At 42.2% G+C, this 16,961-nt stretch overlaps 2 protein-coding genes across 9 annotated transcripts in view; one reads left to right on the top strand and one right to left on the bottom strand.

Annotated features, from left to right (window-relative positions):
- Window positions 1-1,595: 1,595 nt before the first annotated feature.
- On the bottom strand, window positions 1,596-5,452 carry LOC139542305 (putative nuclease HARBI1). Of its 6 annotated transcripts, XM_071347568.1 has the most exons (10): window positions 4,580-5,452; window positions 4,316-4,492; window positions 4,164-4,225; window positions 3,995-4,081; window positions 3,866-3,907; window positions 3,624-3,797; window positions 3,509-3,544; window positions 2,856-3,410; window positions 2,463-2,574; window positions 1,596-2,368 (listed from the first exon to the last, which is right to left on the bottom strand). In XM_071347568.1, the coding sequence occupies exons 1-7, from the start codon at window positions 4,641-4,643 to the stop codon at window positions 3,509-3,511; spliced, it is 642 nt and encodes a 213-aa protein (XP_071203669.1). In that variant the 5' UTR covers window positions 4,644-5,452; the 3' UTR covers window positions 1,596-2,368; window positions 2,463-2,574; window positions 2,856-3,410. The 6 variants fall into 6 exon arrangements, with proteins under 6 accessions (XP_071203669.1, XP_071203668.1, XP_071203667.1 ...); XM_071347567.1 differs by having other exon boundaries at window positions 3,509-3,797; XM_071347566.1 differs by having other exon boundaries at window positions 2,856-3,797.
- A 562-nt stretch (window positions 5,453-6,014) lies between these two features.
- LOC139542316 (proto-oncogene tyrosine-protein kinase Src-like) overlaps window positions 6,015-16,961 on the top strand; it is a 53,017-nt gene continuing 42,070 nt past the window's right edge. For 2 of the 3 annotated variants that reach the window (XM_071347589.1, XM_071347588.1), the window contains exon 1: window positions 6,017-6,435. The gene's annotated coding sequence lies outside the window, so the exon portion shown is untranslated. Of the gene's footprint in view, window positions 6,436-16,961 lie in introns of all 3 variants that reach the window. The other variant, XM_071347587.1, reaches the window with a different exon arrangement.

The raw sequence follows: 16,961 nt of genomic DNA, 5'->3' as shown, positions 1-16,961 counted from the left end.
GTAATGATCATGCTGTTTAATCAGCTTCTTCATATGCCACCTGTCGGGTGGATGGATTGTCTTGTTAAAGGAGAAAAGCTCACTAACGGGGATGTAAACAAATTTGTGCACAATATTTTTGAGAAATACGTTTTTTGTGCATATGGAACATTTCTGGGATCTTTTTATTTCAGCTCATTAACATGGGTCCAACACTTTACATGTTGCATTTACATTTAGGAAGAGGTCATCATTTCATGGATTCTGTGAAGGAAGAAACCACATTGAACAAGTGGTAAGCAAGTTAGGTCCCCAAATTTGTTTTGCACCAAGTCAAATGAAATTATTGTGAAAGAGGTTTTATTATTGTATCTAAATCAAAGAAGATTATTTTAAGATTGTTCTATACATCAGTTTGGGTCTCTTTACGCATCAACGTGAGGTACTAAATCTAGTATGAAAGTGCATCCTTGTAGTTGTGTGGGCTAATATAGTCAATTTTGCCTTTGTAAGTTGAGCCAATGGTTCTGCCAATAGCAAGTTGAAATTGAAGCGTTTTCTTCCCAGGTGTAATGCAATGCATTATCGCTGGGATTTGAGGTAAGAACATGTCCTATGTTAAGTGTTTTTAAAAAGTACTAAGTGTTTGTTAGGTGTGACGCCTGTGTTAAAAGATGTTTAGTGATTACATTACAAAAAAGTAATGTGATATAAAGATAGACATTGATTTAAAAAGGTAGTGGCAATATTCTGTACAGAAATTTGCAGTCGTCTTAGAGGCCTCTTAAAGCTGCATTATGTACCTTTTTGGGCGACCCGACCAAATTCAGACATTTTTGTTATAGATATTTCATTGTCATTGGTAACAAGTCTAAGAAGCGATAGATCTGGGGCCTGTTGCACAAAACTAGGATAAGGGATTAAGCCAGGATATCTTGGTGATCCTGGCTCAATTGATCCGTAATCCGGTTGCACTAAAGATGGATAGGGGGCAGGAGGATATGTTATGGTATAAATTACCATGGAGATTTATTCTGTGGAGCTAGCCTGCTCCAGACCAGGCTAAATTCCAGGATCTATTTAATCTCATCCCTAATGTCAGTCAGCAGTCACCACAAATGGAAACCAATAGTTATTTCACTGCTCACTATACATTGTTATCACATATAACTAGACCCACTGTTATTATTTAAACGTTTGTGATCATTAATTTCAATGATTTTGGATAAAAAATGATTTTTAGATGATGTTGCTATCATTAGATAATTTACAGTTTCCCATAGACTATAAGGCTATATATAAAATGATAGAATATTAGGGCCACAGAGGGGAAAAAAACACAAGTCATAATATTGTAACCAGTTGTTTTAAAGGAGGACAGTTGTTAAAATGACAGATGTGGGGCATTTCGTGAAATTGTACTTCAGTATGGTTTCATAAACAAAGACATGCTGATGTGCCAGAATATTAAGTATCACATTGTCATAAGTATCAAAACTGTAAAAACAATATGTAGCTTTTCTGCAGAAAGACCCAGCCTCATAAATTTATGACTTTATCCTTTTTCTTCAGTGTGGCCCTAGTACTCTGTCATATAAACAAATACACATTCCATATGAATATAAAAACACAATGTGTAACATTATGTTCCTTTATTGAATAAGGACAAAACAAAGCAGGTAAACCATCAGCTCCTTTCGAAACTGAAGTCACAGTGACTCTACAAGATGGAAAGCACAGAATCCAAGCATATTATACAAAATGATACATACACATTCAAAGGTCTGTATATAACACACCCTGCATGTCTGCACACTAAAATAAATGCAGGACAAATCCATACACATCAACTGAACAGACAAATGAATGGATGCAGTAGCCTCCCTGCAGCCTTGTATTACACACAGTATACCGCACAAACATCATAAGAGGCCAAATTCGTCAAAAAACGAACCCAAAAAAAAACAAATTCCTCTGCCACCGCAGGACATATTTAACCAAAATTGAAAGCACACATACTAACTAAAATAATTCAACACATATTGGTCCCTCAGCAGCCGACCACTGTCGTCATCAGGGAAGATTGCCGGATTGTCCCAGTCCATGGCTGGTGGCACTCTGGGGGCCCTCTCCTTCCTCAGGCAGGCCACATTGTGGAGGACAGCACAAGCCACAGTAATATCACATGCCCTAACAGGGCTGACCCTTAATTTGTGAAGGCAGTGAAAGCGTGCCTTCAGGAGGCCAAAGGTCATTTCAACTCTGGCCCTGGTCCTGGCATGGGCATGGTTGTAGGCCTGCTGTGCTTCCTGGGGGTCTGTGAAAGGTGTCAGGAGAAAAGGCTGGCAGCCATACCCCCTGTCTCCCAGCAACACACCAGAGAATTCACCTGTCAACACAAAATCTCATCATTACTACCTCATAAACACAGTGATATTCTTGACACAGCCATGATGGTTATAAATAGGGGTTGTGTGGCTTACCTTGTGATAGGCACTGATAGATTTCAGAGGCCCGAAAGATTCTGGAGTCATGGACTGAGCCAGGCCATTTTGCCACAACATTGCTGATCACACAGTCAGCATTGCAGACCATCTGAAATCATAAGATGAGGAATATTACACCAATCAATGCACATCACTGGCAATGCAGAGTGTTCGTCAATGGACAATATCAAAAAGTTATGTTCACCTGAACATTAATGCTGTGAAAGGATTTCCTATTCACAAAATCGGCCTCATGGGCACCTGAGGGGGCTTTTATCCTTATGTGTGTGCAGTCCACTGCACCAATGACATTGGGGAAACCTGTCACACAAAGTAATGAGTATCCTACTATGTGTTAACAGTTGTCCTGTAATTTGTAGATCCTCTTACCTGCAATCCTATAGAACTCCTCTTTGATGTCACAGAGTCTTCTGTGGCCAGGGAAGGAGATGAAGACATCTGCTAATGCTTTGATAGCCAGACACACACTCCTTATTGTGCGGCAAATTGTGGCCTTGTTCAGCTGTTCTGCATCCCCCACTGAGTACAGGAAGGCTCCACTAGCAAAAAAGCGCAAGGCCACACAAACCATTTGCTCCACACTCAGTGCATGGCTCCGTGCAGTGCGGTGCTTAATCCTGGGACCCAGTAGTCTGCATAGATACCTGATGCCATCTGCAGAAAACCTGTATCTTTCATATAGATGGTCATCAGGGAAGGCCAGTGGGTCCAACCGGTCCCTGAAGACCCTTTCTCGCCTGAAGGCTCTCCTCAGCACAAGTGCTTCTTCATCCACCACATCTCGCACGAATGGGCATGCCATTGTCAGAGCAGAAAGGAACACACAATTTTGGGCCTTCATATAGGCTAGTGGCCACACCTGGTGCTGGGGGGGTGGGCAAAAGAGGGCGATGCCTTATAACGATGACTTGGTTGTACTGATTGCTGGGAAAATTAAAAAAACCTTAGAAAGATGCCACCGTCCTGTGTGCTCACAATAAGAGCTCATATGTCATGGCTCACTTGACTTTACGAGAATATACCTAATTTTTATTTTGAGCTGTGTCATCTTCTTGGAGCTGGGGGAGGAAAGAAAAATAATGATTAATACATTTGTGTTACAGTTAGCATACAGTGTACATTGAAGGCATATCTCACCTCCCTCTCAAGTTTTTTTATTTCAAGGTCCAGTTTCCTAATTGTCCTCTTTTTTATTTCGGACTCCAGTGCAAGATTTTCCATCTTTTTCTTCTTGTACTGAATGTCTATGTCTGCCAGTTCTATTTGGCGCCGGAGGTGGTTGCCATACAACTTTCTGATAGCTTGTGAGCTCTGTGAACACAATACAATTAGCGCAGCTGGAATTTGGCAGGATGTGGTGTCCTTTTATTAATACGCACTATGTTGCCAGGCTGGTTTTCCCACTGTATAGCATCTGGGTCCTGTAAAAGAAATTAGATTTTTTGATTTTGATGAGGACTCCTCACCATTGTAGAGTAAATAGTACTTTCACAGTCTTAACATGATACCTCATGCCTTCTGGAATCCAGAGAGATGGTCTCCTCCTCATCATCGTCTCCATCATGTGCTGTTGCTGCTGCACTGGGGCCTTCACCCTATCACATTTAATCGGATTCATATTGAAGCTAGTAGACAAGACATGCCAGGCCTACAGTATGCCTTTGATGGAGTACTCACTGGATCAGCATCGTCTGGTGCTTGTGCTGGTGGCACTAACAGGAACACAGTGCTGCCAGACACTGCAAGGCAATAGGTAAACCAAAGTCAGACAGTCCAAATTGATTCAATATGAATGTGGTTGTATCCCATGTAGAGATGGAAGGACATACCTTGAATGAAGCGGGTGGCATCTTGGGAGGAACCTATGCTCGTCTCTTTCCCCCCAGGGATCCCCTCTAAGACGGGCCTGCCTTTATTTAGCTCCAAGGCCATGTCCTCTGCTGGGGTAAGGTCAGCCTTTGGTGACCCACCACCCGTGCCTTGTCTGTGGGTATTCTTTTTCACTGCTAAAACAGTACAGACAATGTGTGAGCAGGCACCTTCTGGGTACAATATATGCTTGTGCTTTGTTAAATATTAGTCAGGGACCATACCATTCTGCAGAATGTTCTTGTATTTGATTTTGACCTGCTGCCATGTCCGTTTTGGCCCGTTCATGTTTAATCTACACACACACACACACACACAACCACACACACATTTAATGGAGTCACACTGCAAAAAATTACTTGGTATTTTTGTCTTGTTTTCAGTAAAAATATCAAAAAATGTATCATAGCTTTATACAGTGTGATGGAGTTACTTTACACAATTTCACTCATATCTGCAGTGCATTTCAATTAAAAATTTAACCGTTTCATAATTACAGTACAACTGCATTTTTGGAGATGTGAATTAAATATTTGAATTGTAATTGTGATGTTTCAGCGGAGCGGTGAGTGTGTAATTGTGCACTACTTACGCATTCAGGCGGTCTGCAATACTTTGCCACGCTTTTTCTCTTTGCTTTATCACTGTGGCGGTGTTGCCTTTCTTCTTAATTATATCTTTTACCTCCTCGTATGCCTCCATGAGGATTTGTGCTTCCGACGGGGAAAAGTACGCGGCTCTAGTTGCCATGGTAAATCAGTTAATCTGTGATCTGTGGCGGGGTCTATTTGAGTGAGCCGTGAGCGCGCACCTATCCAGGATTGGTTTCACCTGGCTTAATGAATCCGTGTCTGCTCATCCTGGCTTGGTCTTTGTGCAACCAATTAAGCCTGGACGCACATGTTTTGGCTTCATTGAGCTCAGCTGAGTCATTTATCCCGGATGTCTTAATTCTACTTTTGTGCAACAGGCCCCTGTTCTATGCTTCCCGTGCTTAAGTTTAGTTTTTGCGTCTTTTACTTTCGGTTTTGTACACCAGCATCAAACAGCTGAAAATATATTTCACAGCGGTTTAGATGGTACAATGATTCTCTACTACACTATACTTGCTTGTTTTGATTTGATTTGATTATTTCCAGGGATACACAACATCCTGAAATATATGTACATATGTTTGTAATAAAGAATAATATATTTCCCTTGACCCCGTGATGCTGAATGTTAAAAATGGCTCAATTTACGCCACTCTCCCATATATTGTTTTTCTATATTTAGCCTATTGCCCTAAAATGATAGCATATTTTCATTAACCTAAACATTTAGACTCAAGGACTGTGCCCAAAGTAGGTCCTTTGATTTTTAATGACCTGCAGTGAGAAATAGACAAATTACCTGTCAAATTATAATGCATGATTATGTATAATAAATGCATATCTAATTGTGAACATGACCCGCCTTATCCCAATCACAGCCAATGGCAAAATTGTGGATACTTCCAAAATAGAGCATGTGTGTGGACTCCCCCCTTTTTGCGGGCGGTGCTCAAATGCGGAACAATTCAAATGAGCCTTAAGCTAATTATGCAAAAACGGTCTATTAGGTCTCCATAGTCAGCTGTCCTATACTCCAAATCCCTCCCCTTACCCCCTCCTATCCCACCCTCTATGTTTTGGTCCTGAATTCTCTCTGCTTGTGTGTGTGTGATTTACTACGCGCAGCACTGAACGCATCGCAAAATCTAGTAATTTCTTAGGCAATTGTCAACCTGCTTGAAAGCCTACTCCCTTTCATAATTATTGGGATTACAATTATTGCTGCAATCAGACTAGTTCTGACTGCCTACGTACAGTAATTATCGGGCATTCCCCGTCATGACCTAGCCCGCCCCTCTGGTTGAATGGATGGGAAACCTCATTAGTTCAACCATAGATTCTCTGCCGTGAACGTCGTCTGTAATCTGTTATCATTTTTGGGTTTACTTCGATGACGGATCTGTGTATTCTGTCGTTACATTTGATGAACTATTGTCCATCTGGTAAATAAACGAGCAACGGCAATACACTGGTTGGTACGCGTTAGGGTAAGTGACTTGTTATTTTGGTATACGATGAAACCATTGATTGAACAGAAACAATGTATCACAAATGTATCCGGTCCGGCAATATGTATTGAAATGCATTCTGATCTCAACAATTCTTCTGATAGGCTACAGTTGATATGAAATAGCTCGCTGGATCAGGGTGCTGAGGGGCTTTTAATCCAATAAATTATTTGAATGCAAGTATGTTAATTGTGTGCTTACCAATTTACATAGATATTCAGTAGCTAGTACTAGGATTGGGACACAAACTCCATTGACCATCACATCGTATTTTTCGAGTAGCTACATTTGTATGCCAATATGTAAGTCAATCAACAATACACTAGTGTGTGAGGGGGATGATATGTTATAAGGTGTTGATATACACTGACTATACCAACCATTAGGAATACCTTCCTCGGAACAGCCTCAATTGGTCGGGGCATGGACTCTACAATGTGTCAAGCGTTCCACAGGGATGCTGGCCCATGTTGACTCCAATGCTTCCCACAGTTGTAAAGTTGGCTGAATGTCCTTTGGGTGCTGGACCATTCTTCATACACATGGGAAACTCTTGAGTGTGAAAAACTCAGCAGCGTTGCAATTCTTAACACAAACCGGTGCGCCTGGAACCTACTACCATACCCTGTTCAAAGGCACTTAAATCTTTTGTCTTGCCCATTCACCCTCTGAATGGCACACATAAGCAATTCATGTCTCAAATGGCTTAACAATCCTTTAACCATCTCCTCCCCTTCATCTACACTGATTTGAAGTGGATTTAAAAAGTGACATCAATAAGGGATCATAGCTTTCACCTGGATTCACTTAGTCAGTCTATGTCATGTATACTCGGTGTATAGACCGGTCTCTGCCGGTGCCTATGTCCTATTTACTAAACATGGGCTGTGTCATATGCTCAGGATTAGTGTTATCCCACTCAAGATGGCTGGCCCTCGCTTCATATTTGTCACCAAACCCACTGGCTCCAGGTCATCTATAAGTCTTTGCTAGGTAAAGCCCCACCTTATCTCAGCTCACTGGTCACCATAGCAGCACCCACCCGTAGCACGCTCTCCAGCGGGTATATTTCACTGGTCATCACTGGTCCTCGCAAAGCCAACTCCTCCTTTGTCCGCCTTTCCTTCCAGGACTGGAACGAATTGCAAAAATCACTGAAGCTGAAGTCTTATCTCCCTCACTAACTTTAAGCATCAGCTGTCAGAGCAGCTTACAGATCATTGCACCTATACATAGCCCATCTGTAAATAGCCCACCCAACTACCTCATTCCCATGTTATTTATTTTTTGCGCCTTTGCACCCCAGTATCTCTACTTGCACATTCATCTTCTGCACATCCATCACTCCAGTGTTTAATTGCTATATTGTATTTATTTCGCCACTATGGCCTATTTATTGCCTTACCTCCCTAAGCTTACTTCATTTGCACGCACTGTATATAGACTTTTCTATTGTGTTATTGACTGTACGTTTGTTTATCCCATGTGTAACTCTGTGTTGTTTGTCGCACTGCTTTGCTTTATCTTGGCCAGGTCGCAGTTGAAAATTAGAACTTGTTCTCAACTGGCCTACCTAGTTAAATAAAGGTGAAATAATTAAAAAGATGACTTAGACAAATATTGACTCTTAATGAAGCGGTATTCTAGCATGTCTAATTCCTGTTTTTGAACATACGGAATGAATTATGTTTTCCCCAGTTGAGTATGGCTATAAAGAATAATGACATTAAACTCTAGGTTTCAGTGTTGAGATGTAGGGAGTGGTCTACACTTGATGAAGTAATGGGTTTGCCTGTGCCTCATTGCAATTGAATGTACCCAACACAGAGTTGTCATAGTCCTTAAGCATGCACACATACATTACTCAGTATACATTCACTTTATTTACACCCTGCTGAGTGTGTTGTCTTGTACCTTTTTGATCTGCCTGAAGGCAAGATATTGTGTGAACAAAGGCAAAAATCTAATCTGAAATCCAGAAATTCACCCAGAATTTAGAATCACAAATTTGCCAAGGAATTTCATTCTATTGAATTCGTCAGAAAATGGTCAACTGTTCATCGATTATTAGATGAATTGAAAACACATCCTAAATTGAATATGAACTATGAACCATTCAGTTGTGTGTTCTGTGAGGATGAGAATGAATGTAGAGAGCATGAACAGTAAGCCTATATCTCTTTCTCTATTATTGAGGAATTATGTTGTTTGGCAGAGCATTCTGAAGCTGTTAACATCTCTGTATAGGCTATATCCCTTCCAAAAATCAGTTAATCTGTCTCCCAAAATCTGACACGCAGATTTACGCTCCATGGATATTTAGTTCTACCGTTGTAATGCCCCAAAGCATACAATATGACGAGAAGAGCACTGCAATCTTTTTAGTCACCCTTTATTTTCCTCCAGAAGATTTCATTTAAATGTGCTTCTTTTGTAATAAAACAATGGGATATCTCAATATGATTTTGCTTCTTCCTTGGGAGCCATCCTCACTCTCTACATGTCTTTTCAGCTGGCCAGTCAGGCATGGTGGTGAAACACTCGTGACTAACTGAATCTTCCCTGGCTGATTTGGGGGCCATTGTCGAAGGAAAGGCCTCACAGACAGAACTTAATGCCCCTTGGAATCCTATGAAAGAATGTCATCCAGTGAAAGCTTTGGAGCTTTATGTTGGTTCCGATGAGATCACTGCAAAGTGGCTCTTGAAGCAGAAATTCCTGTCAATTGGTGGATTGGCCCCTTTGTTCCCCCTATATACTGAATCACTCTGTCTGACAGGGCAGTACACTACACTGGGTCTGGCGGTAGTCAATGACTTGCTTGTTTCCGAAGCCAGGCGTCCAAGCCTTGAGAATGATCTGCCTCTGAAACAAGTTGTGACTTCCTTTCATAAAATGTCTTTGTGCTCATAATGAAAAAGTAAAATGGAAAGGGCATTTCGACAGGCCTTGTAGAACTACTTGAGGAGTGACTCCATTACCATGAATCTCACCTGAGGCCGTCTAGTATGTACAGTTTTGACCCTATATTATTGTCTTGAATTGGCGTGTTAACCTAATTGGGCTGTAGGAAGCAAACTGGGCAAATAGAATGAAAACAGAACAGTCTAGTTAGTTTTCTAGTGAAGATCATTTCAGGTGAGTTGCTCCAGGTCACTTCAGGTCAGAGGAGGATTAATTTGAGGAAACTTCTAACTACTTAATTAGCGATAATATTATGAGTAGGGGTCTGGTTTTTGGGCCCGAGGAAATGGATAGAAATGATGAACAAATGGTGGGATGATGAAAAGAATAACCCATACAGAAGTATAGACACGTGCTGTTTTGTTGGTCCAAGTAGAACAGCACAACGTTCCCTGATATCTGATGCCAACAATCCCCCTAAGTTTTGGCCTTCGGATGTATGATTCACAGTCACACTGCTCAGTGCAGTTGTATTGGTACTTTGGCTAGCTGGCGCGAGCACTGTGACTGTGACAGCCTCTGAACTCATTGAATTTTTCATGTGGCAGACGCACACTCAGACAGACACCAAACTTCTGTTGCTCTATCTGGCCCAGTTTTGGTGCTAATTAGTGCCCAGCGATGTTCAAGGGCAGCCGTTTTAAGAGGGGAATGGAAATACCACCTGTTCTCTGTTTAAGCAGACTTTGTTTGGGGTAGTATTTCCATAAATGGTGGAAGAGGACAACTTATTTTTCCTTTTATGTAGGCCTATCCTTATTTAAACAGGGCAGACACATTGAGATTGACATCTGTTTTTCAGGTGATCCCTGGCCAAGTGAGCCCTGGCCATCTTCACAGAGCTGGGTGGGGGTGTCTAAGCCTTATTGCAATGTACTGACAAAGCTTCATGTAAAAGTGTGTTTGTGAACGTGTATGTAAAGGGAACCAAACTTGTGACCTGGAGTGTATTACCAAGTTACAGGTTACAGTCAACTGAGCAGTGAACACCCTGCACGATGTCACCTGAGTTACATAAGTAGATTTACGTAAGGGTGCACAATATGCAAAAGTCAAACCATTTGTTAAATCAATGTTGTTAAAGTGTTTGGCTTAGCAACCACTGTATATGATAATAAGAATGGAAAGGGGTTGCACAGATAGCAGTCACTCACCCAGCCCTCTCTGCATGCAGCTATCTGAGACCCTGTGGCTGTTCCTGTGGCTGGAGACATTTGAATTGAATATCTGATTGTGGTTCATTGAGCGGAATAGAACAGAGGAGGGACTGTGTCCTCTCAGCCCTCCCAGGGTTTCAGGCTACTGAGGCTAGTCACTTCCTGTTCTGGCCTAGCCTGCTCTGTGAACAGGGTGACAGGGGCCGTACTTCTCATCTCAATCCCTCCACTGTTGCAAGGGAGTGCGGACGGGAGGGTTATCAGTCAAAATGTCTTGTGTGTATTTTCTTCTCACTCCCCCCACTTGTCTTGACAGGAAATGGCTCCTTTGCATTCAGAGGTGTCTCTCTGTCTCCGTGTCTTAAAGCAGTCACAGCGGGGCCATTAAGTCAAGTTGTATGACTGCTTGCGGCTTCCTCTTTTCCAGGGCTCCCTTGAAAATGGGACTCACCTGGTTGATAAATACAATTTTGAGATGCTGGACCAGCCTTGGTCTTTGTTCCTCTGCCCTGCCTGAAAATCACTATATTGGAATGGATTTTATGTAAATGTTGTATTGACAAAATTTGCCTCTCAAGTTGGACTTGCTGTCCTTTACCCTTGTAAAGTGACTGAAAAGACAACACGGAACCTTTTTTTTTTGTCTGTACATTTCAATATGAGCACAAGAGGATGTAGGTAGATAACAACACAATCTCAGATCCTCTCATTTACAGGGGAATGGAAACACACAATTCTCCTTTCTGGATTCACTGTGTCACTTTAGTGTCTATTGTAACAAAAGACAGACCACACCTGCATCACTGTGATTCCTGTGAGGGCTATTTGTTGACAACAACCACTACTAAGCCAGAGCAGGTCAAGGAGAAACAGATAGGGGAATTATCTGTGAGTGGGAATGGAATCAGTCATGCTTGAAAAGCAGCCTTTATCTATAACTGAAAACCTGTTCCACTCCTCAGTCCTCACATGGACAGACGAGCAGTTTTCCTGAGTGGTGGCCTTAGTTGCCCCTGAGTGCCCTGATGCTTATCTGTGTGAGTGCGAGAGCTGCTCCCTGGGGTCCTCTTCCTCCTCATCAGTCGTCTGAGCTGAGCAGCAGCAGCCACGCCCTGGGGACTGGAAGCTATACAGCTGGTGGATTTATTAGTGCACACTGTAGCAAAACATTATGCAATGAAAAGCTAAGCGTTTCTTATTGGATAAGTCCAGGTAGTCCCTCCATGTTGCAGTCTGTTTTCTTCTATTTAGTGCCTAATGAACATGGCCCTGCTGTCCCCTACCCGAAGGAAGTTGCCCCTGGTCCTCACCCCTGAATGGCAGTGTTAATTTGAATATTGAAATCAGGCTCTGTGGTGAACAAAGGCTGATATAAAAGCAATGGAGGATATCGCTCCATTGATGGGGCCCTCAACCTAAAATCAGTCATGGAAATGTTATGTTTTGATGATCATGCGCAATTCCACGGTAACGGAATTTTCACTTAAACAGATTTTTTTTAAGTTTAAGAAACCATACAACTCGCACAAGGACTACTTTTAACAATTAGTCCCAGGGTCCTAAGCTTTGTGATGAGCTTGGAGGGCATTATGGCAATGAACACTGAACTGTAGTCGATGAACAGCAATCTCACATAGGTGTTCCTTTTGTCCAGGTGGGAGAGGGCAGTGTGGAATGCAATAGAGATTGCGTGATCTGTGGATTTGTTGGGGTGGCATGCAAATTGGAGTGAGCCCAGGGTGTATGGGATGATGGTGTTGTTGTGAGCCATTACCAACCTTTTACAGCATTTCATGGCTACAGATGTGATGCTACGGGCAATAGTAATTTAGACAGGTTACCTTGGCATTGTTGGGCACAGTGACTATGGTGGTCTACTTGAAACATGTAGTTATTACAGACTGGGTCAGGGAGAGGTTGAAAATGTCAGTGAAAACACTTGCCAGCTGGTCAGCGCGTGCTCTTAGTACGCGTTCTGGTAATCCGTCTGGCTCTCAGCCTTACTCACTTAGCCGGAGAGTGAGGTCACACAGTCATCTGGAACAGCTGGTGCTCTCATGCATGGTTCAGTGTTGCTTGCCTCGAAGTGAGCGTAAATGCATTTAGCTTGTCTGGTTGGCTCGCGTCACTGGGCAGGACGCGGCTGGGTTTCTCATTCTAATCTGTGATAGTTTGCAAGCCCTGCGACATCCAACAAGCGCCAGAGTAGGATTCGATCTTAGTCCTGTATTGATGCTTTGCCTGTTTGATGGCTCAACGGAGGTCATAGTGGGATTTCTTATAAGCGTCCAGATTAGTGTCCCGCTCCTTGAAAGCGGCAGCTCTATCCTATAGCTCAGTGCGGCTGTTGCCTGTAATCCATGGCTTCTGGTTGGGATATGTACGTACGGTCACTGTGATGATGTCGTTAATGCACTTATTAATGAAGCCAGTGACTGATGTGGTAAACTCCTCAATGTTATCGGATGAATCCTGGAACATATTCCAGTCTGTGCTAGCAAAGCAGTCCTGTAGCTTAGCATCTACTTCATCGGACCGCTTCCCTATTGAGCTCTTTACTGGTACTTCCTTTTTGAGTTTTTGCTTGTAAGCAGGAATCAGGAGGATAGCGTTTTATGGTCAGATTTGCCAAAGGGAGGGCGAGGGAGAGCCTTGTATGCTTTTCTGTGTGGAGTAAAGGTGATCTAGAATTTTGACGCCTCTAGTTGAACAAGTTTGGCATGCTGGTAAAATGAGGTATAACTGATTTCAGTTTCCCTGCATTAAAATCACCGGCCACGAGAAGCGCAGCTTCTGGTTGTGCATTTTCTTGTTTGCTTATGGCCCTATACAGCTCGTCGAGTGTGGTCTTAGTGTCAGTATCAATTTGTGGTGGTAAATAGACAGCTACGAAAACTGGTAAATAGTATGGTCTGCAGCTTATCAAGAGGTATTCTAACTCAGGACAGCAAAAACTCTGGACTTCCTTAAAGGGTAGGTAGCATAAATATAGCCACTTGTAACATATGGATTTGCATTAGAATGCGCATCAAACGTCCCAATGCAAAGTTACACTTCACTTTTCTATTCAAATTATTACATAAAATTGATCAGAATGCCGAAGTCATGCCGGGAAAAAAAACATATGCGGGGTGTGACGTAATATGAAGGACGCGGCAAGCAGCCTATTCCCTATATTGTCAACTCCAACAGAAATACCTTAAAATGTATAACTTCAAATTGTTTGCTCTCATGACTACTGGTTTCAATTGAATTTTCTGCCAACTTACAAGCAAATAATTTATGAATTTATGGTTACAAATCAGTTTGCAAGATTGCTAGCCAACTAGCCTGCTAATTTTTGCCCTACCAGCCTGCTAACGCTACATTAGCACTGCGTGAGTCAGACAGTTTCTATCAACACCTAGCTTACAGCTACATTAAAGTAAACCAAAGTTTTGGAAATATATCACCAGTTATCAAATAATGTTACTGGTATATGCTGTTATCTTGGCCAGCAAGCCAGCCAGCTAAAGTCAGTTATTTTAGCCTAGCCAGATAACTAGCCTAGCTCGCCAACCACCACGGTTGACATAGTTAAGTAATAAACCAGACAACAACTAGTTTTGACGGCATTTTATGTTTTTGAATAATAAAAGTTCTAAATATGCTTAGTTTATGACCAATGTTCCCTCTAATTTATTTTCGGCACTGAGCAAATTTCAGGTCTGCTGAGCGCAAACGTGAACGTTGTGAAAATTCTGTGCAACTTCCAGCCTACGTTTACTGTAAACACTGAGGCTGAACCCGCTTTAAGTTACAGTTTCAGACGAGGTCAAGAAGGCTACTGTGGCTATTTGTTCATAATGTCAGCCTACCGGAGTGGTCTACCATAAAAAAATTACAAAATGTATCCCATAACATTTTATTATGGAAGTAGCTGTTCTATCCTTCAGCCTACAGTAGCAGCCAATGTGTGGTGTTCAATGTAGGCCTACATTCCATGAGACTTTTGAAAAGAACATGCAGGGCTTGACATTAACCTGTTTATCCACCTGTCCTTCAGACAAGGAGGTGACTGAAAATGTTTGATGCAAGAAACCACTTTAAAAAATAAAATGCATTATTATTCCATACCATTATTACAGAGAATCAAATAAATTATGCTACCGTCTGCCTATTGGCTACTTAGCCTATTCAAGCCCATTTAAAATACAACTCTGCCCAAAAAAAAAGCTCATTACCCGACTCGCTTTTCAAAGATGTCTAGAAATGTACACGTTTTGTGCTCTTGTAGGAAGCAACCACTCCCCCATTGCTGACTACAAGTTATCTATAACTGGGCTAATAATTAACTAACTATCAACGGATATGAGCACACGTGGCTACATGCAGCTCTCGCTTTGATCTCAAAACAAGCGCATCTACTCACGACCGCTCATGCTGTAAACACAGTCAAGTTCAAAGTGAATGGCACAGATCCATATATGGCAATGGTATAGGCCTATTGCAGCTCTGATTGGTTATGCCTCACCGGTCTGTGTAGCATTATGCCTACAACAAAATCTACTGCATAGTTAGTTTTGCCCACTAAGTCTTGCATAGTTTGTTTTGTTTCTGGTATGTTGCGTTGAAAGTGGCTAATATTGCGTTGATTCAATCACAATTCCAACAGTAAAGGGAAAAGCTATAGTGAATGTTTCTACTTTTGTAGAAAGATAATTTATGTTTTTTGACTGTTCTGTTCTGCAGGATAGTTATTGTCTCATTGAGGAAGTGCTCTTGTCTGAAGCCTCAAGAGGAAAATATAATCAAAGCTTTAATTATTTCCATGCTAATTACGAACCAAACACCGATTCAGACGGTTCTATAATATATGCCATTTAGCAGACTCTTTTATCCAACAAGACTTAGTCATATGTGCATACATTTTACGTATGGGTGGTCCCGTGAATCGAACCCACTACCCTGGTGTTACAAACACCATGCTTTACCAACTGAGCTACAAAGGACCACAGTTCTAAATCCAAACATCCACTAGTCTGAAGAAGTCTGTGTTGTTGACGAGAACAACGATCAGTCTTCTATTAATTCTGCTTATTGTTTTTAAGAATGGAAACACTCCCGTAACCTTTGTCCTACTCTAAGTTATTGTAAAACGTTTCTATGGCCTGTGGCATCATGAACATCTATCCACATCCTGGGTGTACGGTGTCTCTACCTGTTCCCAGAGCATTCCTCATGTGGGGTGTGTTAGTGGGAGAGGAGATAGGACCTGCATTATCCTCCAATCTACATTCCACAACCATGACTGGGGCTGCCTCACTCTCTCTCACTGTTGTAACAAACCTGAATGCACAGACTGTACGTAGACACACAGCCCGCCCAACAAACCGACCCACTACACACACACAAACCTGGTTGTCTCATTCCTCATTCCTGTTGATGGCTCATACCTGTAATGGAGACTCTAATATTTGGACCTATGTGTATGCACACATGTGTTTAGAGTTGCTGTGAACTGCCATTTCACATTTTATTCACTTTTCCTGATGGATTTCTCCAATCTATTATAGACTATATATACAAAGGTATGTGGACACCACTTCAAATTAGTGGATTCTGCTATTTCAGCCATACCAGTTGCTGACAGGTGTATAAAATCAAGCACACAGCCATGCTATCTCTATAGACAAACATTGGCAGTAGAATGGCCTTGGAGCTCAGTGACTTTCAACGTGGCACCATCATAGGATGCCACCTTTCCAACAAGTCAGTTTGCCAAATTTCTGCCCTGCTAGAGCTGCACCGGTCAACTGTAAGTGTTGTTATTGTTAAGTGTAAATGTCTTTCCTCTGTTGCAACACTCACTACTGACTTCCAAACTGCCTCTGGAAGCAACGTCAGCACAAGAACTGTTCATTGGGAGCTTCGTGAAATGTGTTTCCATGACCGAGCAGCCGCCCACAAGCCTAAGTTCACCATGCGCAAAGCCAAGTGTCAGCTGGAGTGGTGTAAAGCTCACCACTATTGGACTCCGGATAAGTGGAGACGCGTTCTCTGGAGTGATGAATCATGCTTCACCATCTGGCAGGCTGACGGACAAATCTGGGTTTGGCGGATGCCAGGAGAACGCTACCTGCTCGAATGCATAGTGCCAACTGGAAAGTTTGGTGGAGGAGGAATAATGGTCTGGGGCTGTTTTTCATGGTTCGGGCTAGGCCCCTTAGTTCCAGTGAATGGAAATCTTAACGCTACAGCATACAATGACATTCTAGACAATTCTATGCTTCCAACTTTGTGGCAACAGTTTGGTAAGGCCCTTTCCTGTTTCAGCATGACAATGCCCCTGTGCACAAAGTGAGGTCCATACTGAAATGGTTTGTCGATCTTTGTGGAAGAACT

The sequence above is a fragment of the Salvelinus alpinus genome, chromosome 17, assembly GCF_045679555.1.
Source record: "Salvelinus alpinus chromosome 17, SLU_Salpinus.1, whole genome shotgun sequence".
NCBI lineage: Eukaryota > Metazoa > Chordata > Actinopteri > Salmoniformes > Salmonidae > Salvelinus > Salvelinus alpinus.
The sequence above is the reverse complement of the archived record's forward strand: the minus strand, read 5'-3'. Positions and strand labels throughout refer to the sequence as shown.

Excerpts from the sequence above, each read along its gene's own strand:
- LOC139542305 (XM_071347563.1), bottom strand. The coding sequence starts at position 3,327 with ATGAAGGCCCAAAATTGTGTGTTCCTTTCTGCTCTGACAATGGCATGC. Across the intron at positions 2,575-2,670 it reads TTCACAGCATTAATGTTCAG|ATGGTCTGCAATGCTGACTG; the intron begins GTGAACATAACT and ends TTATGATTTCAG. Across the intron at positions 2,369-2,462 it reads CTATCAGTGCCTATCACAAG|GTGAATTCTCTGGTGTGTTG; the intron begins GTAAGCCACACA and ends TTGTGTTGACAG.